The 17586-nt window shown below is 40.1% G+C and overlaps 1 protein-coding gene across 5 annotated transcripts in view; it reads right to left on the bottom strand.

The window, feature by feature from the left end:
• The window catches only part of SPAG16 (sperm associated antigen 16), a 723462-nt gene that overhangs the window by 124804 nt on the left and 581072 nt on the right, over positions 1-17586 (bottom strand). For all 5 annotated transcript variants that reach the window (XM_043505701.1, XM_043505700.1, XM_038422547.2 and 2 more), the window contains one exon: positions 16100-16226. In XM_043505701.1, coding sequence (XP_043361636.1) covers positions 16100-16226 — 127 coding nt within the window. The remainder of the gene's footprint in view (positions 1-16099; positions 16227-17586) is intronic.

Genomic DNA, 17586 nt, shown 5'->3' with positions numbered 1-17586 from the left:
GAAAAAGTACAAAATAAACAGTTTCTGCCTGGTCTGATCACAAAAAAAAAATGCAAAGTAACCTAGGTCTGCCCAGCCTGGGCTTCAGGTCTGAGTCCTTCCTTAGTTTTCCCCTTGGGGAATTATTAGAGCTGAATTATTCCCTTGGACCTTCCTTCTCCAAAGGCTCAAAGAGGTCAGAGAGCAAACTTCCCTCCACTGGACTCCTGGCCCTGAGCTTTCCCATCTCTTAGTTCTTCCTGGGCTGGTCCCAGCTCCCTGTCCCTTGTCTGAAATACACTCCAAAGGGACTGTTTCCCTGGACCTCCTCTTCTCTCTTGGCTTGCAGAGGTCAGCAAGCAAACTTAACTCCGCTGCTCTTCTGGCCTTGAGCTTATTCTAGCTCTCCTCTACTGTTCATTCCCAGCTGCCCCATCCTCCCTCCCCATTGCCGCGTGACCCTTTATGTAGGTCGGGTGTGTTCTCTCCCACTGCTAGAAGGCAACTAACGAGGCACAGGTGGACTGGACTTGCTCTCTCTTAATGGGGCCAGTCCCCTCGTGACACCCATAGTTCTCCTACTTTGAAGTGGGCACCTGAATAAGAAATAAGAACATAAGAATGGCCAAACTAGGTCAGACCAAAGGTCCATCCAGCCCAGTAACTTGTCTACTGACAGTGGCCAATGCCAAGTGCCCCAGAGGGAGTGAACCTAACAGGTAACGATCTAGTGATCTCTCTCCTGCCATCGATCTCCGCCCTCTGACAAACAGAGGCTAGGGACACCATTCCTTACCCATCCAGGCTAATAGCCATTAATGGATTTAATCTCCATTAATTTATCCAGTTCTCTTTTAAACCCTCTTATAGTCCTAGCCTTCACAACCTCCACAGGCAAGGAGTTCCACAGGTTGACTGTTCGCTGTGCGAAGAACAACTTCCTTTTATTTGTTTTAAACCTGCTACCCATTAATTTCATTTGGTGGTCCCTCGTTCTTATATTATGGGAACAAGTAAATAACTTTTCCTTATTCACTTTCTCCACACCACTCATGATTTTATAGACCTCTATCATATCCCCCCTTAGTCTCCTCTTTTCCAAGCTGAAAAGTTCTAGGCTCTTTAATCTCTCCTCATATGGGACCTGTTCCAAATCCCTAATCATTTTAGTTGCCCTTTTCTGAACCTTTACTAATGCCAGTATATCTTTTTTTGAGATAAGGGGACCACATCTGTACGCAGTATTCAAGATGTGGGCTTACCATGGATTTATATAAGAGCAATAAGATATTCTCTGTCTTATTCTCTATCCCTTTTTTAATGATTCTTAACATCCCATTTGCTTTTTTGACTGCCGCTGCACACTGCGTGGACATCTTCAGAGAACTATCCACAATGACTCCAAGATCTTTCTCCTAATTAGTTGTAGCTAAATTAGCCTCCATCATATTGTATGTATAGTATAGTTGGGGTTATTTTTTCCAATGTGCATTACTTTACATTTATCCACATGAAATTTCATTTGCCATTTTGTCGTCCAATCGCTTAGTTTTGTGAGATCTTTTTGAAGTTCTTCACAGTCTGCTTTGGTCTTAACTATCTTGAGCAGTTTAATATCATCTGCAAACTTTGCTACCTTACTATTTACCCCTTTCTCCAGATCAGTAATAAATAGGTTGAATAGAATTGATCCTAGGACTGACCCTTGGGGAACACCACTAGTTACCCCTCTCCATTTTGAAAATTTACCATTTTAATCACAATAACCTCCTCATTTTCCAGCACAGAGGCTCTCTTCTATTTTTTTTTAAATCCCTCTCTAGTCATATCACAATGTCAGCAGGTGGAGCTGTTCACAGAACTGATTGGCTATGGAACTCACCCAACTGCCCAAGCTGAGAAGAAAAACTATAAATTCCAATTAATAAACATTAGGAAAGATTAGTCATCTTCAGGAAGGATAATTTATCTTTTACCTACTTATTCATCTATTATACATTAAATGGAAATGAAGAGACTTATGGGTAAGTAAGATATCAACATGAGCTTGGCTTGTTTAGCCTAACTAAAAGAAGGTTGAAGGGAGATATGATTGCTCTCTATACATATATCAGAGGGATAAATACAGGAGAAGGAGAGGAATTATTTAAGCTCAGCACCAATGTGGACACAAGAAAAATGGGTATAAACTGGCCACCAGGAAGTTTAGACTTGAAATCAGATGAAGGTTTTTAACCATCAGAGGAGTGAAGTTTTGGAATAGCCTTCCAAGGGAAGCAGTGGGGGCAAAAGATCTATCTGGTTTTAAGATTCTACTTGATAAGTTTATGGAGGAGATGGTATGATGGGATAATGGGATTTTGGTAAGTAATTGATCTTTAAATATTCAGGGTAAATAGGCCAAATCCCCTGAGATGGGATATTAGATGGATGGGATCTGAGTTACCCAGGAAAGAATTTTCTGTAGTATCTGGCTGGTGAATCTTGCCCATATGCTCAGGGTTTAGCTGATTGCCATATTTGGGGTCGGGAAAGAATTTTCCTCCAGGGCAGATTGGAGAGGCCCTGGAGGTTTTTCGCCTTCCTCTGTAGCATGGGGCATGGTTGACTTGAGGGGGGCTTCTCTGCTCCTTGAAGTCTTTAAACCATGATTTAAGGACTTTAATAGCTCAGACATGGGTGAGGTTTTTCATAGGAGTGGGTGGCTGAGTGGGTGGCTGTGGCCTGCGCTGTGCAGGAGGTCGGACTAGATGATCAGAATGGTCCCTTCTGACCTTAGTATCTATGAATCTATGAATCTATGAGGGCATCCCAACATTTCTCCATCTCTCTGCAGGAATAGTCCATAAGGGGAAAAAAGGATTGACTGAGATATTTCTCTTCAACTGGAATTTAATGCAAGTTAGATGATGCCTTGGGTGGGGTCTCAAGGAGAACCAGGTGCTCATTTCAGAGAAGGAAAAAATACATGTAGGTAAGTACACTTTATCTTTCTCCCAGAGGGTTGTTGGTACTCCAAGATCTGTTACAACTGGGAAGCAGCCAGCAGTAAAACAATTTTCTACAAATGGGAGAGAAATATATAACATCAAGAAAACTGAATTAAGATGGGGAAAACCAGCTCCTATTTGAGGGTTTAGGGATTTTGAGGGAGTTGCTTCTATTCTTTTTGTTGTTTTTTTGTTTAGTTTTGATTTTTTCTTCCCTCACTATATGAAGCATTTTAATAAAGGAAAATCAAGGAAAAAACTGCGGAACCCTTTGTCCAAAACTCAGACAACACATCTGTTTTAATGTAATAGTTAAAAGCATGCACTGAAGGCCAGGTAGCCAAATAGCAAAAAATTGCTTCCATGAAGCACTGTGCGGTTCTTCTAAATTTATCAGTCTGGAAATAGTGGATATGAACATTTCACATCCCCTTCTTAGGTCAATGATCTTATCCTAAAATTGAATCCAATTTTCTTCAAGCACTAGTTATATATAAAACAAATTTGAATGTCCCAAACCTATGTAAAGTGTCCAATTTATTCACTTTGTAATGGAAGGTCTTAAAATTCAAGGAAAGCAAATAGTGAAAACAATAATTTTGAGAGACAGAAAATTCTGGTTCAGGCCCGAGAATCACCTCATCTGGGGAAAAAATGCATATAAGGATTTCAGATGGATATAACCCCCAAACTTGCTAGCTCTCCAGTCCAATGTAATTGCTAACAGGAAAAATAATAATGGGAAATATCCAGAACACACCTCCATATATTAAAAAAAAGAAGATTTAGAGATTACCTGAAACTTCAAATCATTGTACTAGTCTCCCAATGGCATCTCTGCAGAGACACAACTTTAAAGTTTTTGGATGTGTGACGTTGCTTCAAAAACAGGCCAGGAACGGAAGGAACATGCTACAAGGCTCTTACCACTGAGACTGCGACCTTTAGAAAGCTAGGACTCAAACCCAGTCTGAGTCCATCTAGAAGAAACTGCAATGACTCAAACCCAGCCAGAGTCCATCTAGAAGAAACTGCAATATATTCCTGGTTGAGAAAAAAAATGGGATTCTTGTCCTTTGAAAAGCACCAAGATCTCAGAAGCCCTTGAAATGCCAAGATTTGTGGACAATTAATATATCTGAGCAAGAAGTCCATGAGCTCTCCTCAATATTCATTCTCTAGAAAGCAAGTCCTTTCAGGTTCCAGGCCAAGTGCCTCAAGTGCTTTCGGTCTGGGAGTTTGAGAGGATCCTGAAATAAGATCATTTCACAGACCACGGGGGTTATGATGCTAAGCTGCTGTCTGTAGGAATCAGAGATTTTGGGTCTCTGTGCCACTACCTTCCTGTTTAGGCTTGAGGGGAACTCAAATATAGAAGTCTTGGGATGCTGGAATAGACTGCTTTGCAGGCATGGAAGCCTGAAAACATGCATTATGACAGATGCTCTTATTGAAGCACATTTCAGTCCTTCTGGCCCTTGTTCCTTTATACCAAACAAGGATGCTTCCATCCAGAGGAGAATATGACAGTCGGTGGTAAGTACTAGTGGAGATGGAATGGCTGTATGGCCACCCCATGTCCTATCCCTAGGCTGGGAGGTGGGAGATGTCAGTCACTCCTAAACCCTGCATTGTTTCCTATTCAGAAGGCCCATTCACTCTCTTCTTTCTGGGGAAACCAAGATAAGCCCTCAAGAGCATGGAAGACACAGAGATAGGTCTGTGAGATATAACAAGCCCTCATAAAGCATATGTATGGAGATTGTATTATTAATCCATTTATTTTGCATAACATCATGGACCACTTTTTGTCCCTGATTAGGCCTTTTAACTCCCTTGATAATTTGTCAATATAAGTTTATGACTGCACTTTTTATTGTATTTCATTTTAAAGAAGATTACATACTTATGAAAGGTGCCAGACTCAAAGCACTGGAGAATGACAACTAGCAGAACTAACATAGGCAGCTGTGCTGTGCTCTCTCTTCCCTCCACCCTTTGAATATGCTTCATCCCCAAACTAGAGATGCCACCCCTCCCTTTCCACTGAGATCAACAATGGAGGTGTCAATTAGTGCCAGTTATTAGGTTACTAAATGAGGTATGGATAACTTTTCATGAAGCCTACCAGCTCTTTTTGGACTGGTCATCAAAAAGCTGTCAGACTTTTCATCACTATTGAACTGAGCCAGATTTTAACTACTGACCAAGAGGTGACAATCTCTATACCCCATTACTAATCTCCTGAGGCATCCTCTTGCCCCTGAATGCCTGTTATACCTGTCCTATTATTTTCACTACATTTAAAAAAAATTATACTCATGTGCATACATACACACACATATATATATATATATATATATATATATATATATATATATATATATAAAATCTGATTCATTTGATACTTTATTTTATAAATCCCTGATTTTTATTATATTATATAAATAAAGGCAATATTTATCCCTTTATTAAAGTATAATAGAGCAAGCCTTACTCAAAGCACAAGAACTGACTAAGCTGTTGATCTTTTAAGTGAAGCTTTCATGGAAGAAAGGATAGGATGACCTTCAAGGGATCTTTAGTGTCTGATTGTCTGTAGGAATAAGCTAATCAGGAGATGAAGTCTTGTATCTAAGCCAGACTTTAGACGGAACTGTGCAGTGAGGCTTCCAGAATAAAAGAAAGGAGTTTTTATTAAATACTTGAAAACACATTCAAAATGGAAATATAATAATTGTACCTTTGTGAACTAGAATTAATATAAATTCAAGAACACATGGACTTAATAAAGTCACAAGAGCAGCCAGTGTTATAAGAAAACATTTGAGATGTTGAATAGATTTATATTTAAAAATACTTGTGTCTAGTTTAAGGGAGATTTAAAAAAAATACTGAAAAATTAAATAATCTGGTTTGTCGTTAGCTTCTGGAGAATCAACATTTTGATCAGTTATGTTCCACTTGGGAAGTGCAAACCTCCAATTACTTTCAGCTTGTGTTAGTTTAACACAGGGATTTCAAAAATCATGTGGACATTTCTGGCACACACTCTCAGAACAAACGATTCACCCATCACCAAGTTATGGGCTTAATGCCAGTACAGCCGAGAGTCCTGCTCTTCCTTAAAGAATAATGTTTAACCAGTCAGCTACCTCCGCATTCAACCTGGGGTACTCAACAAAACTAACAAATCAGTATATTGCTCTAATGAGGTACCACACTTGCATCCAGAAGTTAGATTTAGTGTTGGAGATATGCAGGCATGTGAGAAGAGAAAATTTAATCTACAGTGTATCTACCTGACAAAAGCTGGCTCTATTAAACAGCTGTCCTTCTTCCTGCACTCAGGGGAAGGAAGCACTCCTCCCTAGCAAAGATGAAGAGAATATCAATGGGGCTAATCTCTTCAAAGTGCTAAGAGCTCAAAGCAATTGCCTGCAGTAGTACACAGTCCTCACCCCATTAGCTCAGCAAAGAAAACAGACACAAATATACAAAATACAATCCCGCATTTCAGGCAAAAATATAAAGCACTGAATTTCCAAACAATTCCCCCTCTCCTTTCCAAGATACAAATATTTCATACATTTTAAATCATGTGTAGATAGTGAAAATGTAGTTATACATATTAAAAACCTCTTCTCCTTCCTTTCTATTCTTTTAAATAGCATGGACTCTGGTCACATTGAAAAATGTTCATGTCATGGCATAAGTATTGTACAGTGTAACTCCCCTTGGTAAACAAAGGAAAATTACTCACTAGCAATTCCTTCCCTTTTGAAGGCAGAGTCAGTCACGAATAGACAGTGTTATATGGCTTCACCTACAAGGACACAAGGAGGCAAAATACCTGTCAATCAGATCCTATATATGAAGGCCCTGGTCCACCCACTTCTTTCCAGTTAGAGAATTTCAGAGGCAAAGGAAGATTCTGAGAGAGAGAAATCAGATACAATGCAGGTGTCACGGGAGAAGGATGCCTGATGGAAGAAAAGAGGACTACAACAAAAGAAATGATCATTGAGCAATTTTGCCTTGTTTTACATTCCTGTATTCCTATCCTAACCACTGAGTCAGTCAAGGACAGCCAGTAGATATGGTCAGCAATGCCTCGAGGAGGAGGAGGAGTGTTTATATTAATGTGTTGCTTGTAAGACTAAGACCAAGAGAGGCATCCTGAGATGCAGGCATACAGCCCGGTCAGGACAAGGAAAGAGGTTAGGGCCTTAGACCAACAAGTGCAGAGGACACAAGACCTTCCACAGTTCCAAAAAGCAAAGCTGTCTGAGCATGAGGAGACAAACAACAATACCTCTGAATTATTCTTTGTTATTTTCCTGAGAACACTGGCTTGTGACAGCAGTAGCTGTTTGTCCCAATGTTTTGCAAAAACACCTATGAGCAGGGATCTGATCATGACAGATTCGGTGCAAACACAAGGGAGTTTGGATGATAGAGTTGAGGTGAACCAGGCCATTATTGGTGTTGCCATCTGGAGACATAGAGTCTGAAAAATATTAAGCCTCCATTGTCTTCATTAGTGATGTCTGAGTCAATAAATGGTTGAGCTATAGAGTGATCTCCTGAAGAGATACATGTTAGGATACCAACCAGGCATGCAGATGACATACTCCCAAAAGGAAAAGAGCACTCCTTGTCTCCTCTACTCTGTTTATGTCTGTGACTGTTGACTATTGGCTGCTCTACTGTCATACATGCTTGTGGAACATTGAGGAGTCTCAAGTTTGTAGGGCTAAGAAGATAGCCTGAGGTTATAAGAGGTTTATGCTCAGTCTCTGTTGGCCAAAGAAAGACTGTTCTCCTTGATCCAAGAATGGATCCACACAGACACTTCAACTCAAAACGCTGGCATCTGTACAGCTGGTAATGAGAAGATTTGGGATAGGAAAGAGAGGCCAATTGAAAGTGGAGTTCGGGGAACCACTAGGCAAAAGGAAGACTAAGCTGGGAAGAAAGATTCCTGGAGGTAGTGGATAGATTGCCACTAGGCTAATGTTAAGGACTTAAGTGGCCAAAGATGGGCCAGGAATCACATCCGCACAGGCTGCAAAATGACTCAGACCCTTTGAAAGACCTACTGAACTAGCTGACTGTCTGGATTGCTCCCCACTGGAGAGAGCATCCAAGGACTCTGAGGCAGAGATCCTATCTCTGCTGGATTCATCTTGGATCCCTCCTCAGATTCAGATTCCATCTTTTGTTTTGCCTTCTTTCCTTATTCCTTTGCTAAACAGGCCTGGAAGGAAAAACAGAAGCAGAATTATGGAGAAAAGGAGCTGAAACAGGGACTAGTGACACAAACTCCAATTATCCCAGGCTGAAGAAGGCAAAAGAACTGGAGGGAAGTGGATATATGAGCTGTTATATACATGGTTGGTTCCCCTCCTTTATTCCTGGTAGGTGGAGCTATAACACTGCCTGTAAGACAGAAACCCGAGAGTGAACAACAACTAGAAGTAGGGATTTTTGGTTTGTCTGAATTTTTACACCAAATTCAGAAAAATGCCAGTGCAATTCCAAAGGATGAGTCAGGTAGAACAAGCTATGTTTCCATATTCTCCTTATTTTACCCTAAATTAATTTGAAGCTTAGGCATTGAATGATGAGGGAAAAGGTACCCTATAGATTTATTAGTGTTGTTATATAATCTGCCTTTTAGATAAAAAGATGCAGGCCAATAGGATGTTTGTAATAAATAAATTAAAATATGTATAAAAATCACCTGCCTTTCAATACAGAATTTAAAGGCATGGGAAAAAAACCCCACAGATTCAGAATATCATTGCTGCGACAAAGCCTAACTTCGTAAATGCTGCATGAGGGAACCTCTTTTTTGTCAAGTTCTACTTTAACCATAAGTAAGAGATACTAAATAAAATGCAATGTAAAAACACCAGGAAAAATGGGGCCCAGATTCTCTCCTGCACCTGAATTCTAGACTACTCCAGTTTATGCCAGCTGGTGGTGGTCCTCAAAGGCTGAGCATTGGTGGAGTGGAGGTGCATTCTGCCCCGCCCCCATGACCAGGCAGTTAATGCAGGAGAGCTGCATTAGACCAAGTGAGAGCTCTCCCTGGCTGGGAGAGTCTTCAGTTGGCCAGTTAGGACTAGATTCCATTTTATGCCTTCTGATAGGTGCAAAGTGACCAAGAAGAAGAAGAATATCACTGGTTTCAGAGTAGCAGCCGTGTTAGAATATCACTGTTATCACTGCCACTGGCACCCATCGCTAGCAAAGATCTGGACCCAAAACGCCAGCTGAAATCGAGGAAATGAAATAATTTTGGTGCGCTTCCCATTGCAGGATCAGACCTTAAAATACATTTCACTACAAAATATTAAGTAGAAGTAATTATTTGCTTGGTTTCTTTTTTTTTTTAAAGCACAGTACATAGTAATTTAGCCAGATCTGAATTTATTCTACTAACCTATTTCTCCTCTTTTTAGCAAAAGGATTATTTCTGTTACACCCTTCTCCAGTTATCAGATTTCTGTGGATTAGGTTATGCCTTCAGGTAATGGATAGTGCATAGACGGTGCCAGTCCAGGAATAGCCCCCAGAAGCAGTGTGCCTCACAGACCCCCTCCTACCCCCGAGTCACAGTTACAGTGGCTGAAATAAAGAAAAAAAATTTTGTATGGAATTTATGAAAGTGTGGAACTGTTTCCTTTTCACAAATTTCAAAGTGGACACATTTTTCATTTGTTGTGAACATTTCTGTGCATTTTCCAAAGTTTTAACAGCAATGATCAAAATCGTGTTCCATCACAATTTCAAACATGATTTCAGCAGAAAAATATGAACAACAATGTTGTGGAAACATTCATGAAAAACAAAAAACAGATGTCAAAAATGTTTTACGAAAAGTCTGTTTTCAGAAGGTGGCTATTTTTCACTCTACATTTTCTTTGGGCTAAAATGTCCCCCCAGCTCTAATCACAGTTCCTCCACTGCTTTCTCCTTGCTCCTGGTTGTAATTTACCACTGATCTAGACGAGCAGTTAATTACTAACTCCTCCACCAGGAGATGGCTCATCTATTCTGGCCAGTGACGGGTCTGGTGTAGAACCAAGGTTCACCCCTACCCTCCCATCTATTAGAGGGAATGAGTGAGTCAATAGCCCAAAGCCAGGTTAGCCTGTCTATAGAAAATGTAAAGAGGGTTCTTATTCCCTTATGCTGGTATACAGCCTAAATCCCAAAGTAGCTCTTAGTACTCACCCTCTAAAAGGTCAGTAGGAAAAGAGTGAAGAAAAGAGTGACTCCAAAATGAACACTGTAGAGCTGAAGATTATAGCTATTTCATCACCCTGCACGTGCTAGAAAGCCATACTCTGTAAGTCTGATTTTCCCAGAATAAAATACTTGGTCCTTTTCTTAAATTTGCACATTGTTCAGTCAAATAAAAACAAGCTACACAGGCTTTTATTTTCCACCTAAAATAAAAGGGAGATGGAACCTCTGAGCTCAAAGTGTATAAATTGCATTGAAATGTTTGTTTGACATTCAGTTTTAGATAAAACAAGGCTAGTCGTTATTTCTAGTGCACCTGAGCAGCCTATAGTCTTTTGCTAATAATGTGCTGTTTGCCCTGGGTGTTTTGGCAAATCAAATGCAGACCAAATTAACTGAAACTTCTATTAAAGGATTATCCCATTTATGAAATCAACCTTACAGATTACATAAAATGACTATGTATTCAATTTTGCTTGGGCACCTTTTTACTCAATTAAAAATGACTCCAGACAAATCCTTTTTGTTGTTTGACTTGAGCTCATGCAGTATATGAGGACCAGAAGGTTGGAATTATAACAATATTTACTTTAAACCTGCTAATACAATATTCTAAGCAGCAGAGAGAGTGACCTGTGCAGTTAAAGTTTTCTAACACTTCCCATTATAAGACCCTGGTTTCAGTTGCTTATAACTTTTCCAACTTGACATGGTTCAGGCTGAAATTTTCCCTTTTGAGAGTCTGCCTAAGGCTGATTCTAGGGGGAAAATGTCAGATGAAATGGTTCAGCTGTTTTTCAGGATTAGATTGGGGGAAACGATGTTGTTTAGCCCATTTTGAAAAAAAAATTCTCACAACCATTTGTTGTGAAGCTCTAGGGCCTCTATGCTTTGGAGCAGGGACTTGAGATTTGGCAGGTGAGTCACCCTGATGCCAGAGATGTGTCTTTTGCTATCCTAATGAAAATTCGTCTTAATTTGGCCAAGTTATAACCTCTGGACAATCTCAAGCTGTACATGCTCAGAACAGACTTTTTAGGGTTTGGCAGCTAAATTCTCTGAAGAGTCCATCTGCACAGAGCATGCTTCATCACCTCACAGTTCTATGTGCTGCCCAATGTGCAATCTCCACAGAGTGACTAGGCATGCTCAGCCCAGGGATGAGCAGGACTTTCCTTATAATTACTCCTCCCAGCGGTTGTGGGCTGCTATGGCACCCTGACAATATGGAGGAGGAAGCTTCCTGGCTGAAATGCAGAGGGCTGAGTAACAGGAGGCTGGTGCGGGGTGGAGATGCTGGATAAGGGGAGCAGGAGCAAGGAAAGGCAAAGGGAGGGGGGCAGAATAGGAACAGGAGCTGGGAACTAGAGGACAGGACCAGATGGAAGAAGTTGCCACTGTGAGTGTTCTGCAATCAGACCCTACGTGTCTCAAGTTGGATACCCAGAAAATGAGGAACATACAGTGGTTACCTATGAAAATGTTGGTTTATGTAACTTGCTCAGCACCACATTCACCTAGGAACTTTGGCAGAGGCAGGCACAGAACCCTGCTCTCTAAGACAGCACTCAATTTCCTCACTCACAGGATCAACCTTTCACTGCCTCTGGATTCTCACCTCATTTGCAGCCATGCTGAGCTTTCACAACTGCAACTGAGGTCAATAGGAGCTGCAGTCCAATACACACATGGCTATGAAATGTGAGGTACTCCGAAAAATCACCTCCTAGGCATCTCAATGTGGGCACCTGAACTCAGTTGACAGCTTTGACAATATTGGCTTTAATTCCTGTGCCTCTATCCCCCACATGCAAAATGGGGATAATAATACAACCTCACCTCACAGAAGTGGAGTGAAGATAATTTCATGAATGCCTGTAAAGATCTAACATACTATGATGACAGCAGCACAAAAAAGCCCATAAGGGATGACTCTGTATTTAATTAAAGGTTTGGATGGTGTGTGGTAAATAATGCCTGGGTCCACAAAGTGAATCCTGAGAATAAAAAGAAATATTGAATAGCAACCCACTCAAGGAGTTCATCCTGGGCACTAAATGGGGCAGGGATCCTGTGAAAAAAATAGCATGTGACCATGTAATTAAAGATTGCATCTTATGCACAAAGGGCCCAAATTAATGTTGGACAGGCAACCTTAATACAGGCATTTCCTAAGAACAGCCATACTGGGTCAGACCAAAGGGTTCATCAAGCCCAGTATCCTGTCCTCTGACAGTGGCCAAAGGCAGGTGCCCCAAAGGGAATGAACTGACAGGTTATCATCAAGTGATCCATGCCCTGTAACCCAATCCCAGCTTCTGGCAAATGGAGGCTTGGGACACCATTCCTGCCCATCCTGGCTAATAGCCATTGATGGACCTATCTTCCATGAATCTATCTAGCTCCCTTTTGAACCCCGTTATAGTATTGGCCTGCACAACACCCTCTGGCAAGGAGTTCCAGAGGTTGATAGTGTGTTGCATGAAAAAATACTTTCTTGTGTTTGTTTTAAATCTGCTACCTATTAATTTCATTTGGAGGCCCTTTGTTCTTGTATTATGAGAAGGAGTAAATAACACTTCCTTATTTACTTTCTCTATACCACTCATGATTCTATAGACCTCTATCATATCCCCCCTTAGTCACCTCTTTTCCAAGCTGAAAAGTCCCAATCTTATTAATCTCTCCTCATACGGAAGCCGTTCTATACCCCTACTCATTTTTGTTGCCCTTTTCTGAACCTTTTCCAAATCCAATATATCTTTTTTGAGATGGGGCGACCACATCTGCATGCAGTATTCAAGGTGTGGGTGTCCCATGGATTTATATAGAGGCAACATGATATTTTTTGTCTTATTATCTATCCCTTTCCTAATGATTCCCAACATTCCTAACTATTGAGTGCTTGCCTTGGCAACCTTAATGTTCTTTTAACAGTGTTTTTGTATGTAATACAGATAGACAGTGAGTCTTCTCATATATTTAGAAAACTCAGCAAACCTTGCAGCAGAAATCATATAGCCACCATACTCCTTTTGCATAAAGAAGAATTTTGCTCCTTTTCCCCAAACTGGGTGTAAACGGACAAACACTGTCCCATCCCACTGTATCTGCCAGGTATAGTAAACTGCTACATTTTCCTGGTACTAGTCGCTGGTTTCTGCATCTCAGCCATATCCCAAATGTCTTTCCTTACACAACACGAGAGTAGTGTGTGCACTTTAGGGTTCAAAGAGAATGTCCTGCAGCATCTGTAGTTCTCACTCCCTACACTAACTGTTGCTGTTCATCATCTTTTCAGGTGGATTTGCTGAATGGCAACTGTGAAAAACACCCAAGAGCAACATATGCTGCAAGGTTGGTGGGTTGCTGATGAGGAAAGGAGGGGATTTGACATGTGCATGGTTTGTGAATGTTAGGTGTACTAGTCAATATGTGCTGGAGAACAGATATAAACGCTTGGAGATGGTGGTAAACTTACTTACTAAAGGACAGATCTGTTTTTAATAATAAAGGATAAGTCACAGAAATGTTAGGCCACGATACTGCAGAGAGTCACTCACATGCTTAACTATGAGCCAATGGGGTACTCACGTCTTTGTAGGTCTGACATTAAGCTTGAGCCTGATGATCAAGTCTCACAATGGGCTGTGCCCTAGCTATCTCAAGGACTGTCATTTTCCATACCATAAGCTAGCTTTGTAGTTTCTCTAACTTCCCTCCTCCCCATGCACAAACACAAAAACTCCTGGAACTATATTTAGAATGAGACTTCCAAGCAGATGGGTGTAACATTTTGTTTGCATAGGTTTAAACTGAAGACAAGATCTACACCTAAGAAAGTGATCTAGTGAGAGAAAAGCTCAGGCAGAGAGAGAATAGACTTTACTGTTGATATTTAATCAGAGAAAGACTTAGGCAGATGTGGGGTCTATCCAAAGCCCACTTTAGGCAAGTAGGGTCTTTCCATTAACTTAATTGGACTTTGAATGAAGCTCAGAGAGAAAATGAATATCACTTTACTGGTCATATTCTCAGCTTCTGAAAAGAACTGCATCACAGCGCCAATAAGCACTTCTGCCAACAGTAACATTCAGATAAATAGAACTAGTAAAGAGCACCTTCAGCAGCACCATCTGGTATCTCCCAACAATGTTACAAAGAAACCAGGCTTTCTTGGTAGCAGCCCTGCACTGGAGAACTCCCTTTCAGCAGCTGTCATATTGACAAAGGATCTTCCCATCTTCAGACCAAAATATCTTTACAATAGATTTCCCACAGTAACAATCTTAAACTGGTAGCAAAAGAAAATCAAACAAAAATCTTCCATTAAGTATAATCACGTTGTTTTACAAGGAATGGATTACTTTATTTATGTAAATTTTTATATGCAGCTATCTCGGTGATGGGAACAAGACACATAATTAGATTTTAAGCAATTTGGGGCAGGGACTGCCTTTTCATTCTGTACAATGCCTAATAAAAAGGGACTGTAATCCTAATTAGGACATCTAAGCACTACCAGAATACAAATAACAGAGATACAAATACTGTAATATTCTATTGTAGTCAGATATTATTGCTTATGACTGCGTTCTTTTAAATTATGCTTCATTGTGGTCATTCTTCCCAACTTGGCATCTCTGTTGTGGTTACTCCTGCAGAGAAAATTTTGGATTTTATCCAAATGATGGGAAATTTTGCCCATTCAGACTATCTGAAGCTGATATGCTTTCTACTGGAAACTTCCCATCTGGCTCAAAATACTGCTATTGCATTTTTCAGGGATGTGACTCCTTTACAAATGCCCCTACATTACATTCCAGATATGAAAAAGCAAAACTCTTTCAAATCCACATCATGCAGAATGTGAGCTATTTTTCTAAACTCTATATTCTTATATAGAACACAGCTGAATTCAGACTTGTGGAAGTAGTAGAAAGTGTATAATGTCAACATAGTTTCTGAAAATGACAATACATTCTTTAGGAATTGAATATAGAGATCTGAAAAATTCCTTATAAAATGCTACAGTGTTCCATGAAACATTTTCTAGTAACAGCAACTCAGTCAAATAATATTCTATATTCTGTAGTTTTTTTACCATTATGACTGTAGTATTATTATTAGTAAAGTGCTACTCTCTCACGTCTCTCATATTTGATTTAAATGCTTGTGTCTGGCCTCAACAGCACTTAAGTGCATGCTTAAAGTTGAGTACATGTTTAAGTGTTGCTCTGAACAGGAGTGTTTTCCAGAATTGGGATCTAAGTTTGTACTGTGATACAACTGATTATTTGTCCCTTGAAAGTGATGATTAATGTCCTAGGTAAAACAAAGCTATTTTTGTTCATTTTGTACAATGGCACTCTTAAAAATTCAAAGGAGCAGTCAGTCACAATGCTAGTGACATATTGTAATATATGGCTGATGATGCAAAAAGTGTTGCACTATACATGCATTTCAATTCTCTGTACATAATAGATCACTTATTTCAATATGATGGGGCTCTGCAGGAAGAAAAATAGGATTTATCATTGGTGGTTATGAAACACAACTGTTGTATAAACGTATGAAGAAGCAGTAGAAAAGGAGGAGAAATAAACCCCTCTGTTTTCCTCAGACAGTGAGCATTTCTTACCTTTATGTAATTATTTTTTTGCATCATTGTAAATGTTTGGTTTTACGTAACAACTGAGCATTAATACTTATTTGTCAAATTGTATGTGTCACATCATTAGTTGGCATAAACAGGCATCACTAAAGCCAATTTACGCCGGTTGGGGATCCGGCCTCAGAATTTTAAACTCAATTACAAAATGCTTTCAGAGCAAAACACTTCTTTTGATAGTCATTTTAAGAAAGGATCCTACCGGATGGGTCAAAGACCACCTGATTGCCAGGATGGGGGCCCGCATCTATAGATACCATTGGTGTTACCCTCCGAACATCCCAGAACTTCATCACACCGTAGGAGTCACAGGAAACAATGGTGTCACCCTGCCAAGTATTAAAAAAATGAATAAATTATTATCTGTGCTTCAGAGAGGAAGAGAGCACTGTGGCAGACATGGAGCTGATGTGTAATAATGCTAAGAATACTGAGATAGTTAAATGTTTATTAGGCACCTATAATGCCCAGATTCAATGGGGTCTGTGCATGAAGATGAGAGAATGGCTTCTCAGATAAGACCACCCAAGCACATACTTGAAAGACAGTGGGGCAAGCTGTTAGTTTCAAGGATCCTGTCTCCAACCAATTGCAAACCTTGTCTTGCCAAAGCTGGCAGTTACCAGATCAAAGGGCTATAAATGGTGAAAAGGTGACATGATTTGGGGGAAGCGGGGTGATTTGCCAGGAGCTGTCCATGGAGCTGTCAATGAGCCCTGGCAGGGAGGCTCTAACAAGCTGACAGACAGAAAGCCTCTGTGGAGAAGCCTAATGGCAGTTTGTCCAGGAGTTCCCCTGGGGAAAATGGTTCAACACCTAATAAACTAGACATGTCCAGATGCTGTTTCCATGTTTTTAAGATCTGTTTTCTCTTAAAGGATTTTGTTCTAAATAAATAATACTTGACTTAAAGCTGGCTCTTTGATCACTGATGACCATTGCCATTGCCCTGGCGGGAACAGGATTTCAGGGCCTGGACAAAAGTCAGATCTGCTGAGGTAACCATGATCAATACACAGGGGACTTCCACTCAGGGCCTGGTCTGAGAGTGGATGACCTGCCTGATTCCATCCTAAGAGACAGGCGACGGCTAGAGGCTTGAGACCTAAATGGGGGGCAGCTTATAGAGTCCAGGAAAGATGCAGTTAGCCTGGTAACTGTGAATTTGTAACTGAAATTGTATCTTTAAATGCGTTCATTTTGCATGTTGTTTTGCCTTTGGGAAAACAGAGAAAGTGAATGACATTTTAAAAAAAAATCTCTAAAAAACATACCTAAGGGGGGAAAAAGTTCATAAAATTGTCAGGTTGACTTCATATTAATTGCAGATCAATTTTATATGCAAAATTATATTTAAATGTTAGCTACATTTGAAGTTAAGCAGCCCTAACACTTTGATTTTTTTAGTTATTTTTATTAAGGGTTATGTTAATTTTACAATGCAGAGAAAGCTTATGTGGTTACTGACTGCTAATAAAACTAGTCATTAAAATATAAATATATATACACATACAATATAAATATAATTAGTACAGTATTCTCATTAAAACTCAATCCATATAATACTTAATCTTTCAATGCAATATATCATAATCATAACTGCACTAGACCTCCATTGCAGATGGTGCTACTGGAGGAATTTAAAGAGGAGCTATTTTTGTCCGTGAGGTTACTGAGCTCGGAAAAAAT

The sequence above is a fragment of the Dermochelys coriacea genome, chromosome 11 (assembly GCF_009764565.3).
Source record: "Dermochelys coriacea isolate rDerCor1 chromosome 11, rDerCor1.pri.v4, whole genome shotgun sequence".
In the NCBI taxonomy this organism is placed as follows: domain Eukaryota; kingdom Metazoa; phylum Chordata; order Testudines; family Dermochelyidae; genus Dermochelys; species Dermochelys coriacea.
The sequence above is the reverse complement of the archived record's forward strand: the minus strand, read 5'-3'. Positions and strand labels throughout refer to the sequence as shown.